Here is a 25,474-nt window from a genome sequence, read left to right on the forward strand (position 1 = left end):
CACTTACAGAAAATACTAGTATTTATTTATTATTTTATTTATTTATTGCATTTGTATACCGCCCCATAGCCGAAGCCCTCTGGGCGGTTTACAACAATTAAAAACATTAAAAACAAATATACAAATTTAAAAACACATTTTGTAAAAAAGCAATTTAAAAACACACGCTATAATGCCTGGGAGAAGAGGAAAGTCTTGACCTGGCGCCGGAAAGACAACAGTGTTGGCACCAGTCGCACCTCGTCAGAAAATTCATTCCATAATTTGGGGGCCACCACTAAGAAGTCCCTCTCCCTTGTTGCCAGCCTCCCAGCTTCCCTCCGAGTAGACACCCGGAGGAGGGCCTTTGATGTTGAGCGTAGTGTACAGGTTGCTTCGTGTTGGGAGAGGCGTTCCATCAGGTATTGTGGTCCTAAGCCATGTAAGGCTTTATAGGTTAAAACCAACACCTTGAATCGAGCTTGGAAACATACAGGCAGCCAATGCAAGCGGGCTAGAATCGATTTTATATGTTTGAACCATCTGGTCCCTGTTACCAATCTGGCCGCTGCATTTTGCACAAGCTGCAGCTTTTGAACCGTCTTCAAAGGCAGCCACACGTAGAGCGCATTGCAGTAATCTAACTTGCAGGTTACCATAGCATGGACAACTGAAGCCAGGTTATCCCTGTCCAGATAGGGGCATAGCTGGGCCACCAACCGAAGCTGGTAGAAGTCACTCCGTGCCACCGAAGCTACTTGAGCCTCAAGTGACAGAGACGGTTCTAGGAGAACCCCCAAGCTATGAACCTGCTCCTTCAGGGGGAGTGCAACTCCATCCAGGACAGGTTGGACATCCACCATCCGGTCAGAAGAACCAGCCATTAGCAGCACCTCAGTCTTATCTGTATTGAGCCTCAGTTTATTAGCTCTCATCCAGTCCATTGTCGCAGCCAGGCACTGTTTCAGCACATTGACAGCCTCACCTGAAGCAGATGAAAAGGAGAAATAGAGCTGCATGTCATCAGCATACTGATGGCAACGCACTCCAAAGCTCTGGATGACTGCACCCAATGGTTTCATGTAGATGTTGAACAGCATGGGGGACAGAACTGACCCCTGCAGAACCCCATACTGGAGAGTCCAGGGTGCAAAGCAATGTTCCCCAAGCACCACCTTCTGGAGACGACCCGCCAAGTAGGAGCAGAACCACCGCAATGCAGTACCTCCCACTCCCAACTCAGCCAGTCTTCCCAGAAGGATACCATGGTCAATGGTATCGAAAGCCACTGAGAGATCAAGGAGAATCAACAGAGTCACAGTCCCCCTGTCTCTCTCCCAACAGAGGTCATCATATAGGGCAACCAAGGCTGTTTACGTGCCAAAACCAGGCCTGAAACCCAGCTGAAATGGCTCCAGATAATTCGTCTCATCCAAGAGTGTCTGGAGCTGGCCTGCAACCACTCGTTCAAGAACCTTGCCCAGGAATGGAACATCTGCTACCAGCCTATAGTTATTAAGATTTTCTGGGTCCAGGGAGGGTCTCTTCAGGAGTGGTCTCACTACTGCCTCTTTCAGGCAGCCAGGGACCACCTCCTCTCACAGAGAGGCATTAATCACTTCCCTGGCCCAGCCAGCTGTTCCATCCCTACTAGCTTTTATTAGCCAAGAAGGGCAAGGATCCAGCACAGAAGCGGTTGCACGAACCTGTCCAAGCACCTTGTCAACGTCCTCAAGCTGTACCAACTGAAACTCATCCAAGAAATCGGGACAAGGGTGTGCTCTGGATACCTCACTTGATTCACCTGCTATAACACTGGAGTCTAAGTCCTGGCGGATGCTAAAGATCCTGGAAGTGCCTAGCAAATTCATTACAGCAGGCCTCAGATGGTTCTACCATGTCCTTGGGGCCAGTGTATAATAGTCCCCGGACAATTCTGAAGAGCTCCATTGGGCGGCACATTGATGATTTGATAGTGGCAGCAAAATAATGTTTTTTTTGCTGCCCTCACTGCCCCTAAATACAGCTTGCCATAGGCACTTACCAGTGTGTAATTGCATCTACCAGGAGTTCGTCTCCATTTGCACTCAAACCATCTCCTATATTGTTTCATCACTCTCAGCTCTGGGGTATACCATGGAGCCATACGAGCTCTACACAGGAGAGGGTGCTCAGGAGCAATCATGTCAACCACCCGGGTCATTTCTGTAATTCCACAGTTCAACCAGAGTTTCGACAGGAGTGCCAGCGCTATCAGCCAGAAAACTCCTCAAAGCCCTTTGGAAACCATCCAGATCCATTAGTCTCTGGGGGTGGACCAACTTAATAGGTCCCCCACCCTTGCAAAGGGAAAAGGCTGCTGTAAGTCTAAACTTCAGCAAGCAGTGATCTGTCCATGACAGAGGGACTGATGTAAGGCCCCCACATTCAGATCACCATCTCCATGTCCAGTTGCCAAAACCAAGTCTAGAGAATGCCCTGCTACATGTGTTGGGCCAATGGCATATTGGGACAGTCCCATGGTTTTCATGGAGACCATGAAATCCTGAGCTGCCCCGGATAAGGTGGCCTCGGCATGCATGTTGACATCACCCAGAACCAACATTCTGGGGGATCTCAACAGTACACCCGAGACCACCTCCATCAGCTCAGCTAGGGAGTTTGTTGTGCAGTGGGGTGGGCAGTACACCAAGAGAATCCCCAGTCTGTCCCACTGACCCAACACAAGGTGCAAACACTCCAGATAAGTAGTCACATGGACAGGGTCCTTGCAGAGGGAGATGGAGCTCCTATAGACCATAGCAACCCCCCTCCCTGACCCTCAGGTCTATGCTGATGCTGAACCAGGTACCCTGGCGGACATAGATGGGAGAGACTGACTCGTCCCTGCTCACCCACCCAGGTCTTGGTTATACATGCCATATCGGCTGCCTCATCCACAATTAAATCATGAATGAGGGAGATCTTATTATGCACCGATCTGGCGTTTAGGAGAAGCATCAGGAGGCCTGAGAGCTGGCTGATAGGGCAACCAACAAACCTGCGGGTGCAGGGAGGACCGGAACAAGGCACAGTTGTTAACTGCCTCAGCCATGTTCCCCTTACCTGGCAAATCCTCCTCACAACACCATATCTCCCTCTACCCATCACTACACTAATTGGGGCCCCCTCAAGTCTACCCACTTGGCTCTGAGTCCTCTCTCCCAGGCACATCTCAAGACCCGCAAAAAGCCAGGCAATCTGCAAAGCAGGAGCCACCTCAGCCAGCCAGTTGATGTATCCACTCCAGGAAAGGGACAGGTGGATGATATCAGCAACAGCTGGCTGAGTATCTGGGGGCCTGGTCCTGCAAGGTGTGACACCTGCAGAGCAGAAGTCCAACAGGGAGAGGAGAGTGGTGGTAGCCAAGCAGCAGCAGCAAGCAAGCAAGCAGGCAAGCAGACAGCAGCAGCAAATGGCTCTCCTTCTTCCCCGGGTGATGGTGGTCCCCTTCCTCCTGCAGGCACTAGTATTGTTTATATGTTTATGGTAATCTAGCCCAGTCTAGAAGGATGTTTGCTCACCTGTGTTGAGATGGAGAGACAGTTTTGGGCTAGACTCATAGAAATCTGATAAGAAGAGAAGCTTACATTTTGAAGCTCCTTCATCAGGAAATGATGAAGGACATCATTGTCAATGGAGGTGTTTATCAAGCAGGCCAAACTTAATGCCAGGATATACTAGATACATCCTAATACACAATTCATGATAAATCTATCATCTATAAATGTGTCATCCTTTTTTAAGGCAATCTAAGCTACAGATCATTAGTAAATCCACAGGAATGAATACTAAGTTCATTTGTGCTTTACCTGAAGAACTGCTTTTGTTTGTTTGTCACGAACTATTGGCAGTTGCTTGAAAGGATGACCACCAGTTTAAAATGGTGATCACCAGTTCTAGCATTATAACAAAGGGAATAATTTCTCTTCTCTCCACACTTCAAAAGCCTTTGTCCACCCAGAAGATGTCCCAACCCTCTGTTTTTGAGGTCAAGTAGACAAAGGGGCTCTCAGATGTGGCAACCTCATAAATGTATATAATTGCATTAATTTTTTTAAAAAACTCTTTCATTATAATTCTAACAAAGGTATTTCTACTCATGCTAGGTTGGGGTTACCCTGATTTTTGTTGATTCCCTCTTTCCTCTACAGCCCACCACACCCAGGGCCAGTTAAGACATCCTGACGCCCAGACCCTTGTCAAGATTCAGAGGCTCCATACCATAAAAAATAAAGTGGAAAAAAGTGGTGGGAAAAGAGGGAAGGAGGGGATTAGTGCAATGTGTTGATAGGCTTGCTCCCGTTGTTTCCTCTTGAAGTCTGCGGTGAGGTTGAGCAACCTGTAGATAATATGAGTAGTGCAGGAGCCCTAGAAGGGAAGTTGATGGGGTTGAGATGGGAAGGTCATCATTCAGAATTTTGGTGGTGGGTTTTATATGAAAACTTACTGAAGTTAAAGCGATTTCAATTATAATAAAACTTCTTAGTTATTTTCAATGTATTTGGAGGTCCCTCAAAATGTAAGGCCCTAAACTGTGGCTTACTTGGCTTGTTCCTAAACCTGGCAGGGACTACCCCATATCCCATGCCATTCTGGAAGTAACCATAACCACCAGGAATGGCTTTTGGGAGGGCATGGGCAACTGCAGTGGGAAGGAGGAGGCAGGAAGTCTACTGACTGAAATTAGGATACAAGCCACTGAATTTTATTTTATTTACAATTAACTTTAAAAGGCTTTTAAAAGGTTCTTGCAATAATAACAGCAGATTACTGATGCCATAGAAGATACAAATCTTTTCATATGGAACAAAGTGTCTGTTATAATTTAGTACAGTGATGTGGCTTGATAGTAGCCTACTCATATTCTGTACCCCTTCTTCGGATGGCTACTTAAACTCATTTCCAAAGCTTGTGTCTTCTGCACTTTGCAAAGCATTCTTCATAGGTTTCAATCTCCCTCTTCTGTCCTACTGTTCTATAGTCATCATTCATCTTCTCCAAATCTACATTTCATATATCTGTTGCGCTCACTCTCTGACTAGTCTTTCCCAATTTTGTTTTTTGCCATATTTAACCACACATGCTTTTTATTCATTCATAAACTTGGTATCTCTTGCCAGTCACAATCCTCTTCTGTTTCCTGTATGAGGGCCATAGGACCTGGCTGTCCATGACTGTGTTCTCCTTGCAATAAGTTGTTTTTGTACTAGTTGTGTCTTGTGCCTTCTCCGCAACAACTCACATTTCTTGACTGAGAAAAGAAGTTAGATGGGAAGGCAAAGTGGACACAGAGCTCCCATCTGCCATAATGTCATGGTGCATCACTGTCTGTGTAAATGTGCTAAGAGTTTGCTAGTGTTGTGGTGTTGCAGGATTTTGTGGTGCCTTATGATTAATCTGCATGCAGGTGATATGCCTCATGGGGATCATGCCCTTTGTGCTTTATATATTGGTACCATGTCAGTCCAGTTACATTTTGTTTCACTGTTGATTGATAAATCTTCTTCTAATATGACTACATGTATTAACAGTTGATTGCACATGCAGTTTGGGATAGATTTTCTTCTGTGTTGTAATTTTGATCAACATGTGGCTAAATAGGATGAATGTGTCTGTTTTCAGTAACGCTAGGCCAGCCAAAAGTGGTCCATGTGAACTCTTCTCTTCTCAAGGCTAAACACACCTAGTTCTTTCAGTCTGTCCTTAAAGGGCTTCATTTCCAGTCCCCTGATCATCCTTGCTGCCCGCCTCTGAACCTGATCCAGTTTGTCTGCATCCTTCTTAAAATTCTGTTCAACATTCTAATTGTGAGGTTTATCTATTGTGCTTGGTGTCCATGCTCTATCATTTGTTGTTTCAGATATGTACTGTGATTATTCTTTTATTGTATACAGTGATGATTTTTATTCAGTTCTCATATCTTATTCAATTATTATTTTTAATGGTTTTTTGCTCTTTGTTTTTGGGTGGCATATACATATTGTAAACAAACAAACAAATATATTTATATTATATTGTTATTATAAAGCCTCCCTTGGAAAGTTTTTCAAGGGCAGGCTATACATAACTACAATAAATAAATAAGGCTAAATCACTGTCTGATGTTGTACCATTATAGGAGCATGATTTTGTGAATATAAGTATAAACAATTAATGTCTGTAAAAAAGCTGGTAGTTAAATATCTGGGATTATCATTATACAAAGACTAACAGTGCAATCCTATGCATGCCTGCTCAGAAGTAAGTCCCTGCTAGGTGTATAGGATCAAAGCCTAAAGCACACTCTACAGCCAGGCCTGTGAAACCATTGGCTAAATGTTGCATGTACTGTATCCCTACGTGATCCAGCTCTGCTAGACGCAAGGAACCAGTGAGGATCATCCAGGATGGGTGGTAAATGGATGGGGGGAGCACATGTCTTTCTGTTTTTTTTTTTTACAATAATTTTTATTCAAATTTTCATAAAACATAGAAAACAAAATCATAAAACATTCAAAGACAAAAAACAAAACAAAACAAAAATGATTAAACAAAAAAAAATAAAATGTTGACTTCCCATTTGTCACATATCAAATCAGTTATAGGTCTACAATATATAACAATCCTGTCTCTTAAATCATATTATAAAATCACTTTCCTCCAGTAGTTATCTTAATTAATCATCAAATCTCATAAACATTACTTTATTCTTTCCACAAAAAGTCAAAGAGAGGTTTCAATTCTTTAAGAAATATATCTATCAATTTTTCTCCAAATAAACATGTCAATTAATCCATCTCGTTAATAATTATAATAATCTTATTGTCATAACCATAGTCCAAATAAACATTTCGATTAATCCATCTCATCAGAATCTGTTAGGTCCAATAATTTCAATAGCCATTATTCCATTATCCCTATTAGTTCCATCTTCCATCTTCAATAGTCCTGTTAAGTCCAGTAATTTCAGTGTCCAATCTTCCATTATCAGTATTCCATAATAATCTTGCTGTTGTAGCCATAGTCATATAATAAGAGTCTGATGGGAATTTCCTCTATCCCAAATATTTTCTTGCCATCCATTCTGAATAAGTTGCTGAAATACTGTTGTAAAGTCATATCTGTGTTCTTCTTTTTTACAAAATGCACTGGCTCATCTCTTAAGAGTTTTTCCATTGTCACATGGCTGCAGTTAATTCCATAGATTTTCTCTATATCAAGCTCCATCACATCATTCCAGTCCAGAAGATTATCCAAGCCATTGATAACTTTATCTCTAATATCTTCATTAATTTCTTCAGAGATAACGTTAAATTCCAAACAGTAGATTTTATTTCTAAAATCCATAAACTCCAGATCTTTTTCCAATTCCACATTTGTTCCAATCTCCAGGGCTTGTATCTTCCCTTTATTTTTTCTTTTCTCATCTCTGATCTCATTCTCCTCTCTCACAGGATCCCCTATTTCTTTAAACTCCTGCGTCATTTTGCTCAGTTCAATTTTCAGCTCCTTACTACCCTGTCGCAGGGTTTGTTTCGTTATCTCAATCTCATCCATTATTTTCTGAAACATAGTTACTTCCAGATTCTCAGCCACTTTCTTGATTGCCATTTTTAAAACCACGAAAACAAAGCAAAACAAAAATAAAGAAAAACCACTTCTTATTTCAGCAACAATTGGGTTAATATTCCAGGCTTGATGACATCACAGTATAAACAGAGCAACCTGCCTTATCTCTCTATGTTCAAGAATGCAAAACAAATTTAGTTCCCAGCATCAAAACAGTTAGTGGCGTCGTGAAGAAGCAGATTCGTCAAAATAAAATAGACCAAAAAGAGAATAGTCCCAGACAATATAATATTCCTTGGAATAGAAATCAGGAATAGAAATCCCTCTTCTGTGTATATCTTTAGAATGCACTTCCAGGACAGCTTTTTGCGACAGAAACAGAGATAAGCTGTTAATTTCGTAGATAACAGAGAAGAGTTATAGCTCACCCAGAAGCTGTCCAAAGCCGATCAATCTGACAAATCTCCTTTTGCTGCAACAATTTAAACCAAGTAAAAAAAAAAATAGAAAGAAAGGTGCTTGCCTGTTAGTCCGTTCTCTCTTTAAAGAAAAGATAAACGTATCGCTTAAGCAGATAGAGCTTGTTCGAAAGTCCGTCCGGCATTGTTGGCTGGACCTTATCTCATAAATTAATGAAATCCAGTCCTCCCAACAAAAACAGGCTTTTGAGGTTGATCTCTACGTTTCTCCCTGCCCGGGAGAAATTTCATCAGTCAAAAAAAAAATGTTCTGACTGATTTATATCTGAATAAGCTTCTTTTGAGGCGTGAGCCCGTCCCAAAAGCAGGCACAAGCGAAGTCACCCTTCCCGGAAGTCAGCACATGTCTTTCTGTTAAAGGTGTTTTTTTTTAATCATTGGATAGAATAGTATGTACTGGCTTTAAAAATAAAAATGAAACGTTTTTAGGGAAATATTCAGCAGATGCATTTTTTCCTCCCTTACACAAAAGCACTAATGAGAAAAACTGTGCCTGAGGAGAAATTTTCCTCAGAGCTCATGAATGGATGAGTGTGTCTTTCTGAGCCCTAACAAAATCAGTGTTTTCATGGCAACTATAAATGTTAATTAATTAATTGGAAAAGTTTATATCATACCATTCTTCATAAAAACAGAGTGCTTCCAAAAATTAAAACAACATAAATTTTAAAAATGCATAATAAAAAACCTACAATTTTACACAATCAAGGTCATGTTTCAGGAAATATTGAAATAGGCCATATTCAAACTATTTTTATTTCAGTGTGTTTTTAAAAACTGTTTTTGATTTTCCGATTTCCCCTTACTCAGTTTAATAAATGTGAGGTGATTTTTTTTAACCATAGTTAGTGTTGTTTGGGGTTTCCAACAGAAGTATGCAAAACATTATCCAGATAATGTTCTTCACACATTTGTGAGGAGACAGCAAAAAGATTGGAGAAAAAAGTAGTGTGGCATAAGTTCTGATGTCTTTCAAGGCACTTTTGGGCTGGGAGACTAGTTTTTATTTTTTTAATACTGAGAGACAGTAGCAGTCTGAGCAAACTAGTCCTTTTAAATCCCTCCCCTATTTTCTTCTTGCTTTAAACAACTTTTCCTGCCACTTTCCCATGGTTACAACAATCCTCTGTAGTGTGCCATAATGCATCTGCCTGCTGTCCAGGTGCTGTTTATTGGCAACTTCAAGGTCTGTGCTCTGTCATTTTGTGGCTAGGGTTAAATGGTCCTTGGACCAGTCAGCCCTTCAAACATAGGACTCCTTCAAATAGATTACTATCCTCTGTAAAGCAGGATATGTGCACCCTCTATTTTGTTGACCAGCTGAGGGATCATCAGGTCTAACAGGTCTGGTACAGGTCTAAGGGTCAGAGCAGCCTACCCAGACTGGCCGTGGCAGGGAGTGATCCAATCATGAAGAGCAGCAAGAATGGTAGTAGTGGCAGGTAGGCACTTAGGTAATAAGACCTTCCCCTCACTCCCTACATACCCTCACTACCCATTGCTGGCATCTTCATCATCCATTGCTCAGCAAATGAGCCAAGAAGACACACAGGATCACACAACCACTTGTCAGTGGGAGGGAGGGAGGCCCAAACCATGGGTGGAGGTGGGGATACTTTGAATTTTTCCTGCTGTTGGCAACATGCACACAAGCATGCACTGTCTTGCAGGACTTCCCACACATAGCCTTTCTGTATCCACAGCCCCATGCCAAACAATCAGTCAATCAGTCAGTCTGTCAATCAATCAATCAATCATAATGGCTTGGTTGGAAACCCCCACATGTCAGTGGGGGGGGGAGAGACACAACCCAACCCCCAACTGACAAGGCCGATACTTTTCAGTCCAGACGGCAACTCTAGAGACGATAGATTGAACGTAGGGATTTGGGGGGAAATTGTGGCAGCTGATGTATTCAATTAATATTACAGAGATGCTTAATTTTAGGATTATGTGACTTAGACTCAGTACTGATAGAGATACCCTTTAGATCTCACACACGAAAAACCCACAGCTAAGTGTGAATTGAAATGTGTGTGTGAGAGAGAGAGAGAGAGAAAGAGAGAGAGAGAGAGAGAGAGAGGACTGCTATTTCTTTTTAAAATTACGATCATGGAGTAAAATTTTGAGAAGAATATTAGCAGTGAACCTCTTTTCTAGATTAATTGGTTCAATTATTCTTAACTGGCATTATAAATAAATATGCAGGTACATTTTGAACGGTTATCTCTATCATTAACGTATAATCAGAGCTTGGAAAAGTTACTTTTTTGAACTACAGCTCCTATCAGCCCTAGCCAGCATGACCACTGGATTGGGCTGATGGGAGTTGTAGTTCAAAAAAGTAACTTTTCCGAGCTCTGCGTATAATATAATGCACAACTTAATTTAATTTATATTAATTTTGGAATTGTAATTTAAGAGGCCGCACTGGAAAATTTGACCTGAAACAAAAATTTTACATCAAATTAACAACAACCCATCACCCCAGCCAGCATGGCCATTGTCAGGGATTATGGGTGTTGGTAGTCCAACAACATCTGGAAAAATGCTGGTTCCCCATCCCTGACATACAATATAATCTTATTGTAATTGCCTCAAACTCCCTGCAGATACAATGCATACAATGCGGCCTGTAATCTCCTCCAAAATCATTGCCAGCTCTTCCTCAACTCTCAGCAAAGATTTAAATTCAATATCTGACTTTAGCAAGGTCCCTTATTAGCAGCTGTTTGTTTATGCTGAAATAGTTTCATAAATAAAGTGACCCATCACTTGATGATACATATATGCTCATCAGTTAACATAATGCCACAGATATGCGTGTCGTTAACTAACAAATGCATATAAAATCCTACAAAAACAAATTAGAGTTCATAAACCATTCCAGATTTTCGGCCTGTTATGTAAGACAAAATATTACAAAGGCGTCAAATATATTTGCATAATTTAAATATACAGTTTATTACAAGAAAACCTCACAGAACACTTGTTCTCTCCAAATGACACTGGCGTTTTCTAAAAATGAAAGATTCAGTGTATCTTCATCTGCTCTTGCCATGAGCTGAATTAATTATTTAAAAAACGTTCAGCTCTGCTCTGCTTTTGAAGCAGTTTGAGTTACAGTATTGTGGTAGGGTGATCTGCTAATGGATCTGCTAAGGGAAAGATAACAAAATATCTACTGGGCATGTCCAAATCACTAAAAAATGCCCTGGCCATATTTTTCAGTGTGTGGAGCTAAACTAGCAAATGGCTAAAATCCCCTCATAAAGATGTCAGCCAGTTGTCTCACGCCTTTCATGTAGAGAGTAGGTAGGCCATACATTTTCTGTTCTAAAACCAGGAATTAGTGATGCAAGCACCTAAATCCAGACAATTTGTCTATCACTGCTAAACTGCTATTGGTGTCTAATTCTGCCTTGTCCCCTCCCTTTCAGTGACAGTACTGTTCCCTACATATCTTTTCAAATATTTTGGTATTATACATATCATACATGATGTGGCATGCTGGTCCTAAATGCATTTAATCAAAATGAGAGTAGCTGATTTCAAATAAGTTCACTTCCATTAATTAATTAATTAATTAAAATTATCCACAATAACATTTGTTAGTGACTTTTTACAAAAAGAGGTCTCAAAGTAAAATAATAATAAATACAACAGATAAAAACAATTAAATCCAGAAAACTTTAAAACAATATATAAGACCAAATAACTAAAAAGATCATCTATAACATGATAATAAGTCCTATCCACCCCACTAAAAGATAAGCACCATCATAGAGGGCAGCAAAATTACCAAAGGCCTGAGTGAGTAAAAAGGTCTCAGGCAGGTGTGTTTCTCTAGGGAGGGCTTTCCGCAGATCTACACTTCTGGATATCTGTAAATATCCCTGAGCCTATGATTTGTGAGATTTCTGTTGAACTGGTGTGTGTGTGTGTGCTTTTTAGATACTGCCTGACTGAATTATCCAAAAATCCATATTTCTTACAGATTATTTATTTATTTATGTCAAAGCATTTTTGAACTGCTTATTATTTAAAAATCTGTAAGTGGTGTACACTATGTGCCATATAAAAGTGAGATTCATTAAAACAAAAATACAGCCTAAAACAATAAAACAGTATAAAAACATATAAAAGCAAATAAAATAGATTCAGGGGATTCATACACATAAATTTAATCTTGTGGGTCATGGAAAGCCTGGGCACAAAGATAAATCGTTACAAGATGTCTGAAGCAACAGATGCTTACTGCTTCATGAGGGAAAGGAATTACACAGTAAAGGGGCAACAGAATAAAATGCCTATTTTGGGGTTATCACCCTATGATATTCTGTAGGGTGCAGTGCTATGAGGACAATTAACTAGATGACCTCAGTGATCTTGCTCAGTGATACAGGGGCAGGGGATCTTTCAGGTAGCCTGGTCCCAAGTTGTTCCAGGGCTTTCCAAGATGACCTTGAATGTTGCCTGGTAGCTATTATTAATTGGAATTGGAAGTTCACAAAAAATGCTAAGGGGCACTGTCATATTCCAAGGAACTGACTGAAATGCTATGGCTACTAGAAATGAGATGAAGATTTTAGTCATAAACCTTTCATGCCACTTCTGACTGGGTTTTGCCTTCTCTTTCCTGGATATAGATATCCATAGAAAGTTTCCATTAAATGACACCAGAAAAAAATTAACTTCTTCCAGCCCATTTAAGAGTAGGCATCAGGCCCAACTCGTCTAAAGTTAGTCATGACTAAGTTCTATTGAAATAATTTGAGCTGATTAGGCTGCAATCTAAACCTGCTTTGTGCTGGGTTGGGAGTTGGATTGGGCAGAATTGTTACCATGCAGAGCTCTTTTTCTACCCATCAAATGTGTGGGCAACAGCTCATAGGAAGCTCCAGGGGCAGGAAAGGGCCCCTGCCTTCTGCCCCAGCTGGTGGGAGTGGCAGAGATGTGGATGTGGCAGTGTCCTTTTGCTCCATTAAGCTTCACCACAACCCAGCCAGGGTTTGGTCTGAAGTGCTAGTTACCACGTACTCTAGCCCGATTGCGTTTCATGACTAACGTTGGATGGACTGGGGCCATTAGCTGTGAAACAATTTAGTTAGTTAATTACTTTTATTTCTAACCCACATTTCAGATACCTATTATTTCCCAGAAACTCACATCAATCAAAAAGTGAGACAGGCCCTGCCCTCAGGCTTCCAAGCGAAAAAGACAGGAAACACCAGGGAAGGGAAAGAGAAGGGAAAAGATAAAGGAGGGAGATCAGTTTGACAATGCTAAAACAAAGCGGTGACTTTTAAACAGGGATTTTATTTCCAGTTCAGCGCCAGTCTGGTCTTCTTTTGCTGGGATTAAGGTAGTATAATTTAGAGATGGGTGAATCTGTCAATTTTCTCAGTTTCTAAATTTTACAGTCTTAAATTCAGTTGACCCCATTTCTGCATATATCTGTGGGTTTCTTTTAAAGTCTACATGAAAAGTCATACACATACTTGTGTCTGCATTTCTGCTAATTTACACTAGTATATGCATTTTTTGCAAGCAATTTTCCCTAAAGGAATGCATTTTATACATTTTCGCTAACAGACACATTTCTGTGCATTCTATGATTGGGAGACTTCATCGCAAAATTCAGAGAAGTGCAAATTTCGAAGGAGAGCTGTGTTTCAGTTTACATAGAATGAATTTGGTGATTTGCATTAAAATGTGTACTAAATGAACTTCTCCCCCATCCCTGGTATAGCTACCCTGGGGCACTTTTCCTCTAGTAGGTGAAAGAGGCTGAGGTGGCATTCTTTTGCTCGCTTCTGCATTCCCACAGAAACTGACAGAGAAGAGTTTGTTCAAACAGAGAGCAGGAACTCTGTAGCTGCTTCTCTGACTGATGGCTGGGGCCAGGCTGGGCTTCCCCTTGCTGTGATGTTCTTCCTGAGACAGAGTGAGGTAAATCTCAGTGGCCCTCGGTCTTCTGTCAGGTAGAAGAGACCATGGTATCCTTGTCCTCTCTTCTGTAGTGCTATTGTTCTGCTGAGTGGCTTTAGGCCTTACACAGCAATCTTAACCTCCCTACACAGCCTGTGTGTGGGGGCTTTACAGAGTGGCAGGGTTACCACAGCATCTGTAGCCCTGCATCTGTAGCTCATGGTGGCCAAGGCAGAAGGTGAGGATAGGCAGATCGCTATGACAGCCTGGAACTGGCACAGTAATCAAGACCAGATTAGGACCAATGCTGTCATATGATAGTGGCACGACTGGTTCAGAATCCAAGGGACCCTGGGTTGGCTCAGTCCCAGCCTCTCCCTGCCCCTTCCCCACACCCAGAAAGCACCGTTACTAGCTGACAGCAGCGGAGATCCCACTGGTGGCATTTCCTCCCAGATTTGGGGGAGAGGGGGAACTCCATGCCATGTGGTGGCTGTGGATGGCTAGTGGAAGCTGGCAGGGATCCAAATTCCATCAGCCTGGCACAAAGGGTGTCTTACTTAAACAATCATAAACATTTAAGAAAATTCCAGAGCATTTTTGACCAGCTATTGTACAAATTTTAGATTGTTATTATGTTAAGTAAGAGAACAGTAGTTACATAAAACATTGAAAATGTTATTCTCTGAAAGAAACTTTGGAAATAGATGCTGGTTTGACAGTTCAGATGAATCCATGGGGACGGTCTTAAGATCTGTTTCAATGTTGTTTTGAAGTATTGTTAGACTGATCAGATGAAATATTCAATTTAGGGCAAATTATACTCCCATGAGACTCTGGCAGAAGAATCTGGCAAAAGATAGTCAATATTGTTGGCACTGTGCAGCTCCCAGTGCTTTTCTAACTCATATGTTACGGGGTTGTTGTAAAGCAGAGCGTGGAGGTTTTTCATATTATAGTATGAATCTTAAGATTGTACCCAACTAAGTCATACCTTTTATGGAAGGAATCTTTGAAGTATTTCCTAAAATCCGGGATTTAGAAGATGCACACATTTTTATTTTTTAAACTGATTTTCATTAGTAACCATACTACAAAAAGGAGTATAAACAATAAACCTGTAAATTTAATACAACTGTATACCCACCTCAGAACTGATGGGCAGAATATTAAACCAATCCCCTCCCCCTAAGAGGCAAACATTACTACATTGAAATCATACATAAAAGCATCATATTGTGAAAAAGTAGAAGCAAGGGAAAGTATTACTATACTCATTGTGCAAAACAAATAAATTGATGGACATAAAGAAATGTATGCATTCCATATTCCATGTGGGCTGGGAAGCTCTGTGCTTTTTCTCATTTCCATAAACTTGTTAGATTTTGAGATTCCTTGCATATTCTATGTGTTCATTTATCCATAAATGCTATATAACACACTTGTGACACCAATACCAATTGTGGCCCCTATAAAATCATTCTAGTGTTTTGCCACAGTTAAACAAGCTGCCATTAGTAATTGGTCTACCAAATATTTATTAGTTATATCCAGGTTCACATCTGTAAAAAGATTTAGTAACGACAGTTGTGGAGTCCTATCCACAGTTTATGGTTATCCATTTCTGTTACTGAAACATCTTGGAATACTTAAAATCTAATCTCAATATACAACACTGGATTTCTAATTTATGTGTATTAGCAGTTTGAGATAAAATGTTTATTAAGCACAGCACGGTAAAATGTTTTGATGACATTTAGAATGCTGTCTTAGATTGCCTTTTTAGTTTTCTTTTTGTTCAACTTTCTGTCTAGTTGATTATTTGTTGCTCAAGGTTAATCTTTACCAATGAATGGAAGCCTGAGTTTTATACTGGCAAACTATAAATGTTGTTTGTCCCAGATGTATGTTTATATGATTAAAAATAAATTTAAGACACATTTTAAAAGAATATGCACCAATTCAGAAGTTCCTATAATTGTGGCCCTTAGTTCCAAAGTTGTAGTGTTTTATGTTATAAAGAAATTATTGCAGCAATTTAATCCAAAATTAGGAAGCACATACTTTATTTGTGGGAAAAATTGTTTTAGTAACTTAGTAACGTTTTGAAACTCAGGATGTAGAGAGTCAAATAGTATTTACATTGTACCAGTCAAAGAAAGTTGGGGAGAGGGAAAATCGCCCCTCTTCCTTTTCTTTTGGTTTTGAAATGCCAGAGAATGGGAATAAGGCATGGTTGTGTTGGTTTTTTTGCTTCCTTCTTGATCACAGATTTTTTTTTATGGCTGGCTAGCTGTAAAAACTTGCTTCATGCATATGAAAATCAAGTATAGTAATGTTTTGCCAATAGGATATTTTATTTCAACTAGAAAGGGGCTGTGGCAACATGTTCCTAACCTGTGCTGTGACATTTAGCATTGTTTGCTCTTGATGGGATATTCTTGGAATTTATGGAGAAAGAAGTACTAGCTAAAAAGGCTATTTGGTTCATTTGCAGATCATGATTTTAGAAGGAACTAGCAGAATGAGTCTTAATTCCGTCACAAGTCTTCTCCATGAGCAGCCGTCCTGGACAGATGGATATCCCACATGTCATGGTAGGAAGAACTCATCAATGCTGATCTATGAATAAGCTTGGGAGATGTATATCTTTCTTTTGCCCTTATCCTGCTTGAAAAAAGAAATCCAGCCTCTTTTATACTATACTGGAATGTCATTTTTGCACCAAACATTTACTATATTCTTTTTATTCTTCTTATTTTTTTTCAAAAAACTCAGAAACTCCAAACTGCTAGAATGGAATGTAACCATTGCAATTTATTAAGTTTCTTTCATAGTAATTTATTCTAGTTCACTACTCCATTCTTCCCCCTATTTATTTAGATACTCTATATACCACAACATTTGCTTTTTTGGGTGGGGGGATTTCTTAAGTGGTTCAGAGATTAAAAATGATAAAATAGCAAATACATGATAAAATTCACAAGTTAAAAACAACACAGTCAGCAACTGAAAAGAATAAGCTTCATATACCAAAGAGACCATCAACAGCAGCCTCTATACAAAATTCTCCCCAATAAACACCACATTCTAATCTAACGCTCACATCTGGAGATCATTTCTACAACTTGAAATTCTCCATTCCAGTTCTGGCTGTTTTAGTGCATATTGACTGGTTGCTGGCACTGAAACCAAGGATGTCACCTATGGCCAGAAGTAATTTTGGGTGAGGTAGAAACCTCTTTGTTTGGCATTTGGCTGAAATATCCACCAGACTTGCTTTCAAATAGGTCACGTATATAGGACAGAATCATTAAAGCCTTTCTGTCATTAAATGCTAAGCAATTAGACTAAAAGCCCCTAAGTTCTGTATGTAGAAATACATTTGGGCTGTGAGCCCATGAAGTAGATCTAATTTTTAAAATGTTTTCCTTTAACTCTAAAGCATTTGATAACATTATTCTAACATCTGCTCATACAATCACACAATGTCACCATAAATCAGTTTTCTTCCTACAATTTACTATGCAGTGGTATTTCCCCAATTTTTTTAAAAAAAACTATATCTCTAAAGTAATTCCTGATTATCCTATTTTAAAATCCTCATACCAATTTTTTTACTGCAACCTTTGCTTTTATCAATGACATTTCATCTTGAAAGCGACTTTTCACAGATGTTCCAGCTCTTATGAGTTGTTTGCCAAAAAAGCATTAAGGATTTCTTACAAGGACCTTTGAAACCTCGTAAGGCTCCCTTGTAGTTTTGAATACACAGGCACCTGGGATTTCAAGCCAGATATCCTTCCAAAATTACATAGACCATGGACAAAAGCACTTGAAACAATATATAGGATGGTTCCAATCCCCACTCTTTTCCACAGAACTGTAGCTTGCTAACTTTACTGGCCTGTGTGAGTGCTAAGATGAATGTATCTTTTTACTGACATTCTTATCGTTGTTTTACATAATCTTCTGGTTAAAAAAAAAGAGAGAGAAACAGCCAATATTTTCAACATCTTCAAATGCTGTTGAATGCTGTTGTTTATGCTAAAATTGCCTGTGGAATTGTTTATGTTTTAGTAGTTTGTTGATTCCTGCTGGTCCTCTTAATCCTACCAAGAATTATGGGACATAAGTGTGTAATTTACCTGCAAATATGCCAGTAATTTCATTAACAAATAGGATTTACGTAGCATTTCTTCCTGAGCGTACAAAGAGGATTGCATTCAGGATCACAAAAATTCATTCAACAGTCCTGGAGGACAGACAGTATAAACATCCCCTCATGGCTTGAGGATTGTTGAGGTGTTTGGTTTTTTTGTGTTGAGGTTTTTTTTGAAAATTTTATTTATTTATTTATTTGATTATTTGATTTATATCCCACCCTTCCTCTCAGCAGGATGCTTTGGTTTCCCCCCTCCCCCAGATGTTTAAATGCTTTTGATGTTTAAATACAACAGTGGCCCTCCACTAATGGAAAGCATTTTGATCCAGTGGAGACTTGCAACAGCAAAACAGGGAAGGAAGTAATTTCCACCAGTTCCCCTTTCCCCTGCAGCCCTCTGCTGCGCCGGGTAGGGATGGTAAAATTTGCCAGTTTTGGTTCTCTCAGTTTCCCATTTTTCCAATCCTAAATTAAGTTCTCCACATTTTTGCAGTATTTTGCCATTTTCTTTTTTAAAACAAATCTCATAAAAATCCTCCAGCATTTTAGTGAGAATTTCTCCTGATAAACATATTTTTATTGGCAGTTTTGACTAATGTACACATTTTTAACCAATGGTGTGCCAAGATCCCTGTCTAGGGGCCAACCTTATGAGATAGAAATTCTACACAGGGAACAAATTTGGAGCTGCATCAATATTTTGTGATTTCTTTACCCTGCTAAAAGAGGGTCTCATGTTGCTTGGGTGGTTCCTACTCATGTTCAAGCCACCTTCGGACCTTCTCCACTCAACCTTGGAAATACGAATTCTGAGCACACAGGGACAGGCATGTTGGATGTTGGTCTCATTTCCCCATACAAGTTGGTATTTCCTATTCAGGATAACGTCTGAACAACAGAGCATTATGATGGCTATTAAACCGAGAAAGCAGAGGTTAAATTTCCACAAGTGAGCTACGTGACTTAGAAGCGAAAGTTGGCAGAGCTCGAGCCATCTTCAAGGACACGTTGCTAAGCAACCTAGGCTCGGGCAGCTGGCCTTATCTATATAGAGGGCCAGCAGACACTTGTGAGTGTGGGGGTCGAGGAGTTTGTTAGTAGAGAGAAAGAGCTTGTAAATGTATCCTGAAACTTTTCATGTCAGTAAAAGTGACTCTTAAAACCTATGTCTTGTCTGGCTGAGTGATTCAACTGGGATCTAGCCTGTCACTATTCTGTTCTGCATTCTGGGCATCTGCTTGTGCCCGATCCAACATCCAACAAGTGGTAGCAGAGAATGGTTTCGATGCGCAGACGGATGTCCGAAGAAAAGCCAAAAGAGGAGTGAAGAGGACAAGCGTGTGAAGAGACGGCGAAACCGAAAGCTGAGCTGAAAGCTGTGAGAGAGCCGTGGGAATAACTGACTGAAGGACGGAGGTGAGAAGCTCTAAATTACAAAGGCGGTGAACTGTGAAAAGTGAAAGTATGTCTGTTACGTTATCGGCCGGGATTCCCTTGGGAAGGCTGACAGGGAAAAATTATGGCACTTGGAAACAGAGAATACAGGCTTTTCTAGTGAAAGAAGACCTGTGGAAAGCTATCGCAGAAGACCCACCCGCCGGGGTGCCTATTCCAGCAGATTGGAGAAGGCTGGATGAGAGGGCAAAGGCGTTAATTGTTCTTGCTATTGATGATTCTCAATTACTGCACATGCGTGACGCAGTAACAGCAAAGGAAACCTGGGAAACTTTAAGAAATATTCATGTGAAAAAGACTGCCAGTTCTAAAATATATCTTGCCAGAAGATTGTACCAGATGTGCTTATCTGGAGATACAACCATGTCAGAGCATTTGTTGGAAATAAACAAACTGTTTCCTGAGTTGTCAGAACGTGAAATTGAACATTCTCAAACGCAAAAAGTGTATATCACATTAGCTTCACTAGATTCAAGTTATGATAGTCTGGTGAGCTCTTTGGAAGCAATGGACGATGCAAATCTCAATATGGATTATATAGAAGGCAAACTTTTACAAGAATTCCAAAGGAGGCAGGAAATGGCAAAGCAGGAAAAGACTGAGTCTAAACACAACGTGGAAAAGCAGAACAACAAAGCTGCACAAGAGAGACTGTATGGACAAAAGGCGTGTTATTTTTGTGGTTCCAGGCAACATCTTCAAAGGAATTGTGAAGCAAGAAGAAGAGAAAGAGGAAGAAAACCACTTGTACAGGTGATATGTGCTAGCCGAAACATGCAAAGTAAAGCTAATAACAATAAATGTGATGATGTATGGGCTCTTGACAGTGGGGCTACAAATAGCATAATCAAAGATAAATCAATGTTTCATACATATTGTGACGTACAGGATCATGTAATAATGGCTGATGGATCTAAGAAACAGATCAAAAGTAGGGGTACAGTGAAATTAGCAGGTTTCAATACCATTATGACAGATGTGCTGTTTGTTCCTGATATTGAATGTAACATTATGGCTGTGTCGAAACTCAATGAAATGGGGTTCACAGTAATGTTCAAAAGGGGTTCAGTGCATGTAATGAGAAGAGGAAAAATATTCATGAAAGGAATAGTGAGGAACTCATTGTTCTTCTTACACGTGAAACAAACAAATCATTTACTCATGTGTGCTAATAAGAAACCCCATAATAATTGTGTTCATTTATGGCACAGAAAACTAGGCCATGTAGGATATGAAAATGTGGTGAAAACAACAGAGAACAGTAATGATGTGACATTGAGAAACTGTGAAAAATATGTAGACTGCCACGTGTGTAAACAAACTAGGGCAGTTGTGGCTGCAAAGAACAAAGAAGCCATGCCCAGTACAAATGCACCTTATCAATTAATACACGTGGACTTAGTGGGGCCATTTCAACCTACTCAGGGGGGTGCAAGATATTTCCTGACAATAGTTGATGATTTTTCAAAATTCTGCACTGTTTATTTACTAAAAGCTAAAAGTGAAGCTGCAGAGAAACTGAAAAGATTTATTACAAAAATTGAAGTGCAGTTTGGTGTCAAAATACAGAGAATAAGATCAGATCAAGGAGGAGAGTTCTTAGGACACTCTTTTACTGAATACTTGGATAAAAGAGGAATAAAACAGGAGTTAACAGCCCCTTATAGTCCTCATCAGAACGGGTTAGCTGAATGCTGGAACAGGTTGCTTCAGGACTCAATAAGATCAATGCTATGTGACTCCTCTTTAACACAAGGTTTCTGGGGAGAGTGTGTTCTGTATTCTGCTTACATTCAAAACAGAATATTCCACAAGGCCACTGGAATGTCTCCTTATCAGAAATTGTATGACAGAAAACCCAGATTAAACCATTTGATTAGGTTTGGAGCAGAATGCTGGGTACATGTTCCCAAAAATAAAAGGACAGGGAAGCTGCAAAGGAGAGCAGACAAAGGGTACATGCTGGGATTTGAAAACATGTATTACAGAATATGGCTGCCAAAACAAAGGTCTGTAGTGTTAAGCAGAAGCGTGCAAGCAATAGAGCAGGATTGGGAAGAGAAAACATATGTGGAGTTGGGAAACACTGAAGGTAGTAATGAACAAGAACAGGCAGACACAGTACCAATAAAACAAGAAGAAACAGGCAGCAGTAGTGAATCGAGTTCTAACTCTGAGAGAGAAACAGAGGAATCGCCTGACACAGACACAGACACTAAGGCAGAAATACAACCACGCAGATCAGAGAGAACAACAAAAGGTATTCCTTTTATAACATATAGACTTCAGTGACTGGAAAAAAGTGGGATGATGGAAATCATGAAGAGTAATGAAATATAATGACAATAATGCTGAGATTGCAATGGAGTAACTGTCTTACAAATGAAAGTGATGTAAACTGAAATAAAAGGAAATGTATCAGAAGTATAAAACCAAATGATGTAAATGTAATGACATGTAAAATGTAACACATGTAAATGGAAGAGAAATGTAACTGGCTGAATGTGGAAATTTAAGGTGGGGGATTGTTGGCTATTAAACCGAGAAAGCAGAGGTTAAATTTCCACAAGTGAGCTACGTGACTTAGAAGCGAAAGTTGGCAGAGCTCGAGCCATCTTCAAGGACACGTTGCTAAGCAACCTAGGCTCGGGCAGCTGGCCTTATCTATATAGAGGGCCAGCAGACACTTGTGAGTGTGGGGGTCGAGGAGTTTGTTAGTAGAGAGAAAGAGCTTGTAAATGTATCCTGAAACTTTTCATGTCAGTAAACCTATGTCTTGTCTGGCTGAGTGATTCAACTGGGATCTAGCCTGTCACTATTCTGTTCTGCATTCTGGGCATCTGCTTGTGCCCGATCCAACATCCAACACATTAATGGTATCATTTTTGGTAGTAATATACTGTTGGGTGGGGGTTTGGGCAGTGTGTGTGTGTGTGTGTGTGTGTGTGTACATAAACACCTAGGATCTGCATGCAGCAATCCAACAGGTGCAGCATTTTCTGACATCCTAAATTTCTCTCTGTTATTCAGCTATTAAAGTTACAAAACCTCTTATCAGGAAAAAGCTCTGCTGGACAATTAGGAAGATGTCCTTAATTCTGCAAAACATAGAGCTAGATGTCTTGTCTATGGATTAATAGATGACCAGAGAAAACCCATTGGTTTGACAGAGGTTTTAACCAGTTACCTATTTGCTATGCACTATTTAGATACAGAGAGGCTGGATTTCTCCTTATGTAAAGTGTGGAACAGAATATAGCCCCTGCAAATACGATCCTCCAACCACAGTGTAAACAACTCAGGAGAGACTACATATACTGGAAGATTAACGTTTTTCAACCCTGTGTTTAGTTTCTAATAATACAGCAGCTATTTTATTTTACTGCATGATAGGGAACTGAGTTCATCACCTTGGTTTTGAAATAACTCAAAATTCTGGTAGCCTATTGACCATGAGACAATATCACAGTTTTTAAGTACAGACTTGCCAGGACAGCAATGGCTTGCCTTCATCTCAGTGAGACTTCTAACATTTATTCTTTCCACTGCATGCATGCACACACACACACATGTGCAGACGCAGAAATGTTGTTTCATGGTATTCTTTTTGTTTTTAATCAGGTTATATTTTAAAAAATAGCTTAGATTTTGGGCTTGAAGTCTAGGGGAGGGGAACCAGTTCTGCAAGTCTGAAGCTGGAGCCAACTGTGTATGGTACTGATTGGCTGGCCTAAATGATGTCACCAAGAAATACCCCCTTGAAACACTCTTCCACTTCAAAAAAGTTCTTTTTAAATTAATATGCTGACTAATGAATGGATAAATGCATAAATATCCATGCTGTGTTTTTGTGGTATTACTGTAAACTGCCTTGAGACATATGTAGAAAAGTGATTGATTAAATAAATAAATAAATAAATCTCAAAAGGTGAACAATGCACCAGAAGCATGCGGAGGGAGGGAGAAGACTGACACTGATCCAGTGTTAATTTGCTGGTATGCATGTTTGCCATTTCAGCTGTGAAGTCAGGAGGAAGCCAGTCCGTATCAGTTTGTGGCTAAGACGTTATCAGAGATCTCTGTTTATATTATGCCTGGCTTTACCTATAGAGTGCTTGTATTCAAAGCAAGAACAACAATTTTTAAAAAGGCCTTCTAGACTTGCCAAGCCTTTCAGGCACCCTAAAGCTTTTCTGTGCCTATATGGCTGCTTTGTTGCTGAAAAGAGAGGAGACAAATGGGTTAAAGTGGCCTGGAGAATTAAGACTCTAGAACAGCCGTTCCCAAATAGTGTGCCTCCAGATGCTGTTGGACCACAACTCCCATCAGCCTCAGCCAGCATTGCCAATGGTCAGGAAAGGTGGGAATTGTGGTCCAACAACATCTGGAGGCACACTGGTTGGGAAAGGCTGCTCTAGAATATAGAGCCATATGTGAGCATAGTATCCTATATTGCTGGGGTATTGCCTTGTCAGGATGGCAATGGAGGATGGAGGGCATACTGTTCTGCAATTTTTCCCTGTCATTCCTCAAGGGCAGATCATAGGTGGTGATTCAAGAGTTGTGTATTCCATCTTGTGGCGTTTAGCTTGCAGAGTGGTTCATGGGTCTACCTTATCATCCATTCTATTTTAATATCTACATGAAAACACTGGGTGAGGTTGCCTGGAGATAGAGGGTGTGGTGTTATCAGAACACTGACGACATCAGACTCTATCTCTTCGTTGCATCTCATTCTAGCAAGGCAGTAAAAGATGTGAATGAGTGGATGAGGCTGGTGATGAACTGGATGACAGTGGGGGGGGGGAACTGAACTAAATCCAGACAAGATGGATGTACTGTTGACTGGAAATACAGCTAGCCCTGGAGTTAGGTGCACAGTCTATTGTAAATGGGCTTCTTCTGAGCCTTTCACCCTTGGATGTCCTCTTGGATCTAGCACAGCTCTGAGGTATCCAGGAGATGACAGCAGTCAAGAATGCTTTTTATTTATTTATTTATTATTTGATTATTTAATTTATATCCTGCCCTTCCTCTCAGCAGGAGCACAGGGCGGCAAATAAAGGTATTAAAAATACTTTAAAACATTGTACAAACAGACTATACATTAAAACAAAACATTTAAAAACATTTTTTAAAAAAAGCTTTCAAAACATTTTTTTTAAAAGGTTAAAAACATATTTTTTAAAAAAAGTTTGAAAACATATTAAAAAGCAGGCTGGGATAAGGCCTCAACTTAAAAGGCTTATTGAAAGAGGAAGGTCTTCAATAGGCACCGAAAAGATAACAGAGATGGCGCCTGTCTTAATATTTAAGGGGAGAGAATTCCACAGGGTAGGTGCCACCACACTAAAGGTCCATTTCCAATGTTGTGCAGGATGGACCTCCTGATAAGATGGTATTTTTACCAGTTTAGGTTGATACTTTCCTGGATATGAACAGCCTAATTTTAGTAATTCATGCTTAATTGCTTTAGTGATATCCAGATTAGTTTATTGCAGTGTGATCTACATGAGGCTGCCTTCAAGGACTCTTAACATATGTAACTGTTTTGGAACACCAAGATCATTGCTGGAAATATGTTGGCTTCTGGACCCAATTCAAAGTGTTGGTTTTGACCTTGACGTAAATGGTCTGGGTCCATGATACCTCAAAGACCTGAAGCTATCTGTACCCAAAGCCCCCTCTAGACTGGTGGGTTTTTTGCAGGTGTGGTCTGCCACATGTCATTGATGCAATAATAAAGTGTTAGTGGTGGATTTATACTGGAATATCCATACATCATTGCATTTTATCTGTTCTGCGATGCTTCCCCAGTGTTACCACATTATTGCCATCTGGAGGGGCACTCTTGCACTGTAGCACAACAACAGCG

General features: G+C 40.1%; 1 protein-coding gene across 3 annotated transcripts in view; it reads left to right on the top strand.

The window, feature by feature from the left end:
- The window catches only part of EHF (ETS homologous factor), an 80,869-nt gene that overhangs the window by 21,310 nt on the left and 34,085 nt on the right, over positions 1–25,474 (top strand). For 2 of the 3 annotated variants that reach the window (XM_061610753.1, XM_061610752.1), the window contains exon 2: positions 16,477–16,576. In XM_061610753.1, the coding sequence (XP_061466737.1) occupies positions 16,480–16,576 (97 nt within the window). In that variant the 5' untranslated portion in view covers positions 16,477–16,479. Of the gene's footprint in view, positions 1–13,352; positions 13,414–16,476; positions 16,577–25,474 lie in introns of those variants that run through there. The other variant, XM_061610751.1, reaches the window with a different exon arrangement.

The sequence above is a fragment of the Rhineura floridana genome, chromosome 2 (assembly GCF_030035675.1).
Source record: "Rhineura floridana isolate rRhiFlo1 chromosome 2, rRhiFlo1.hap2, whole genome shotgun sequence".
Lineage (NCBI taxonomy): Eukaryota > Metazoa > Chordata > Lepidosauria > Squamata > Rhineuridae > Rhineura > Rhineura floridana.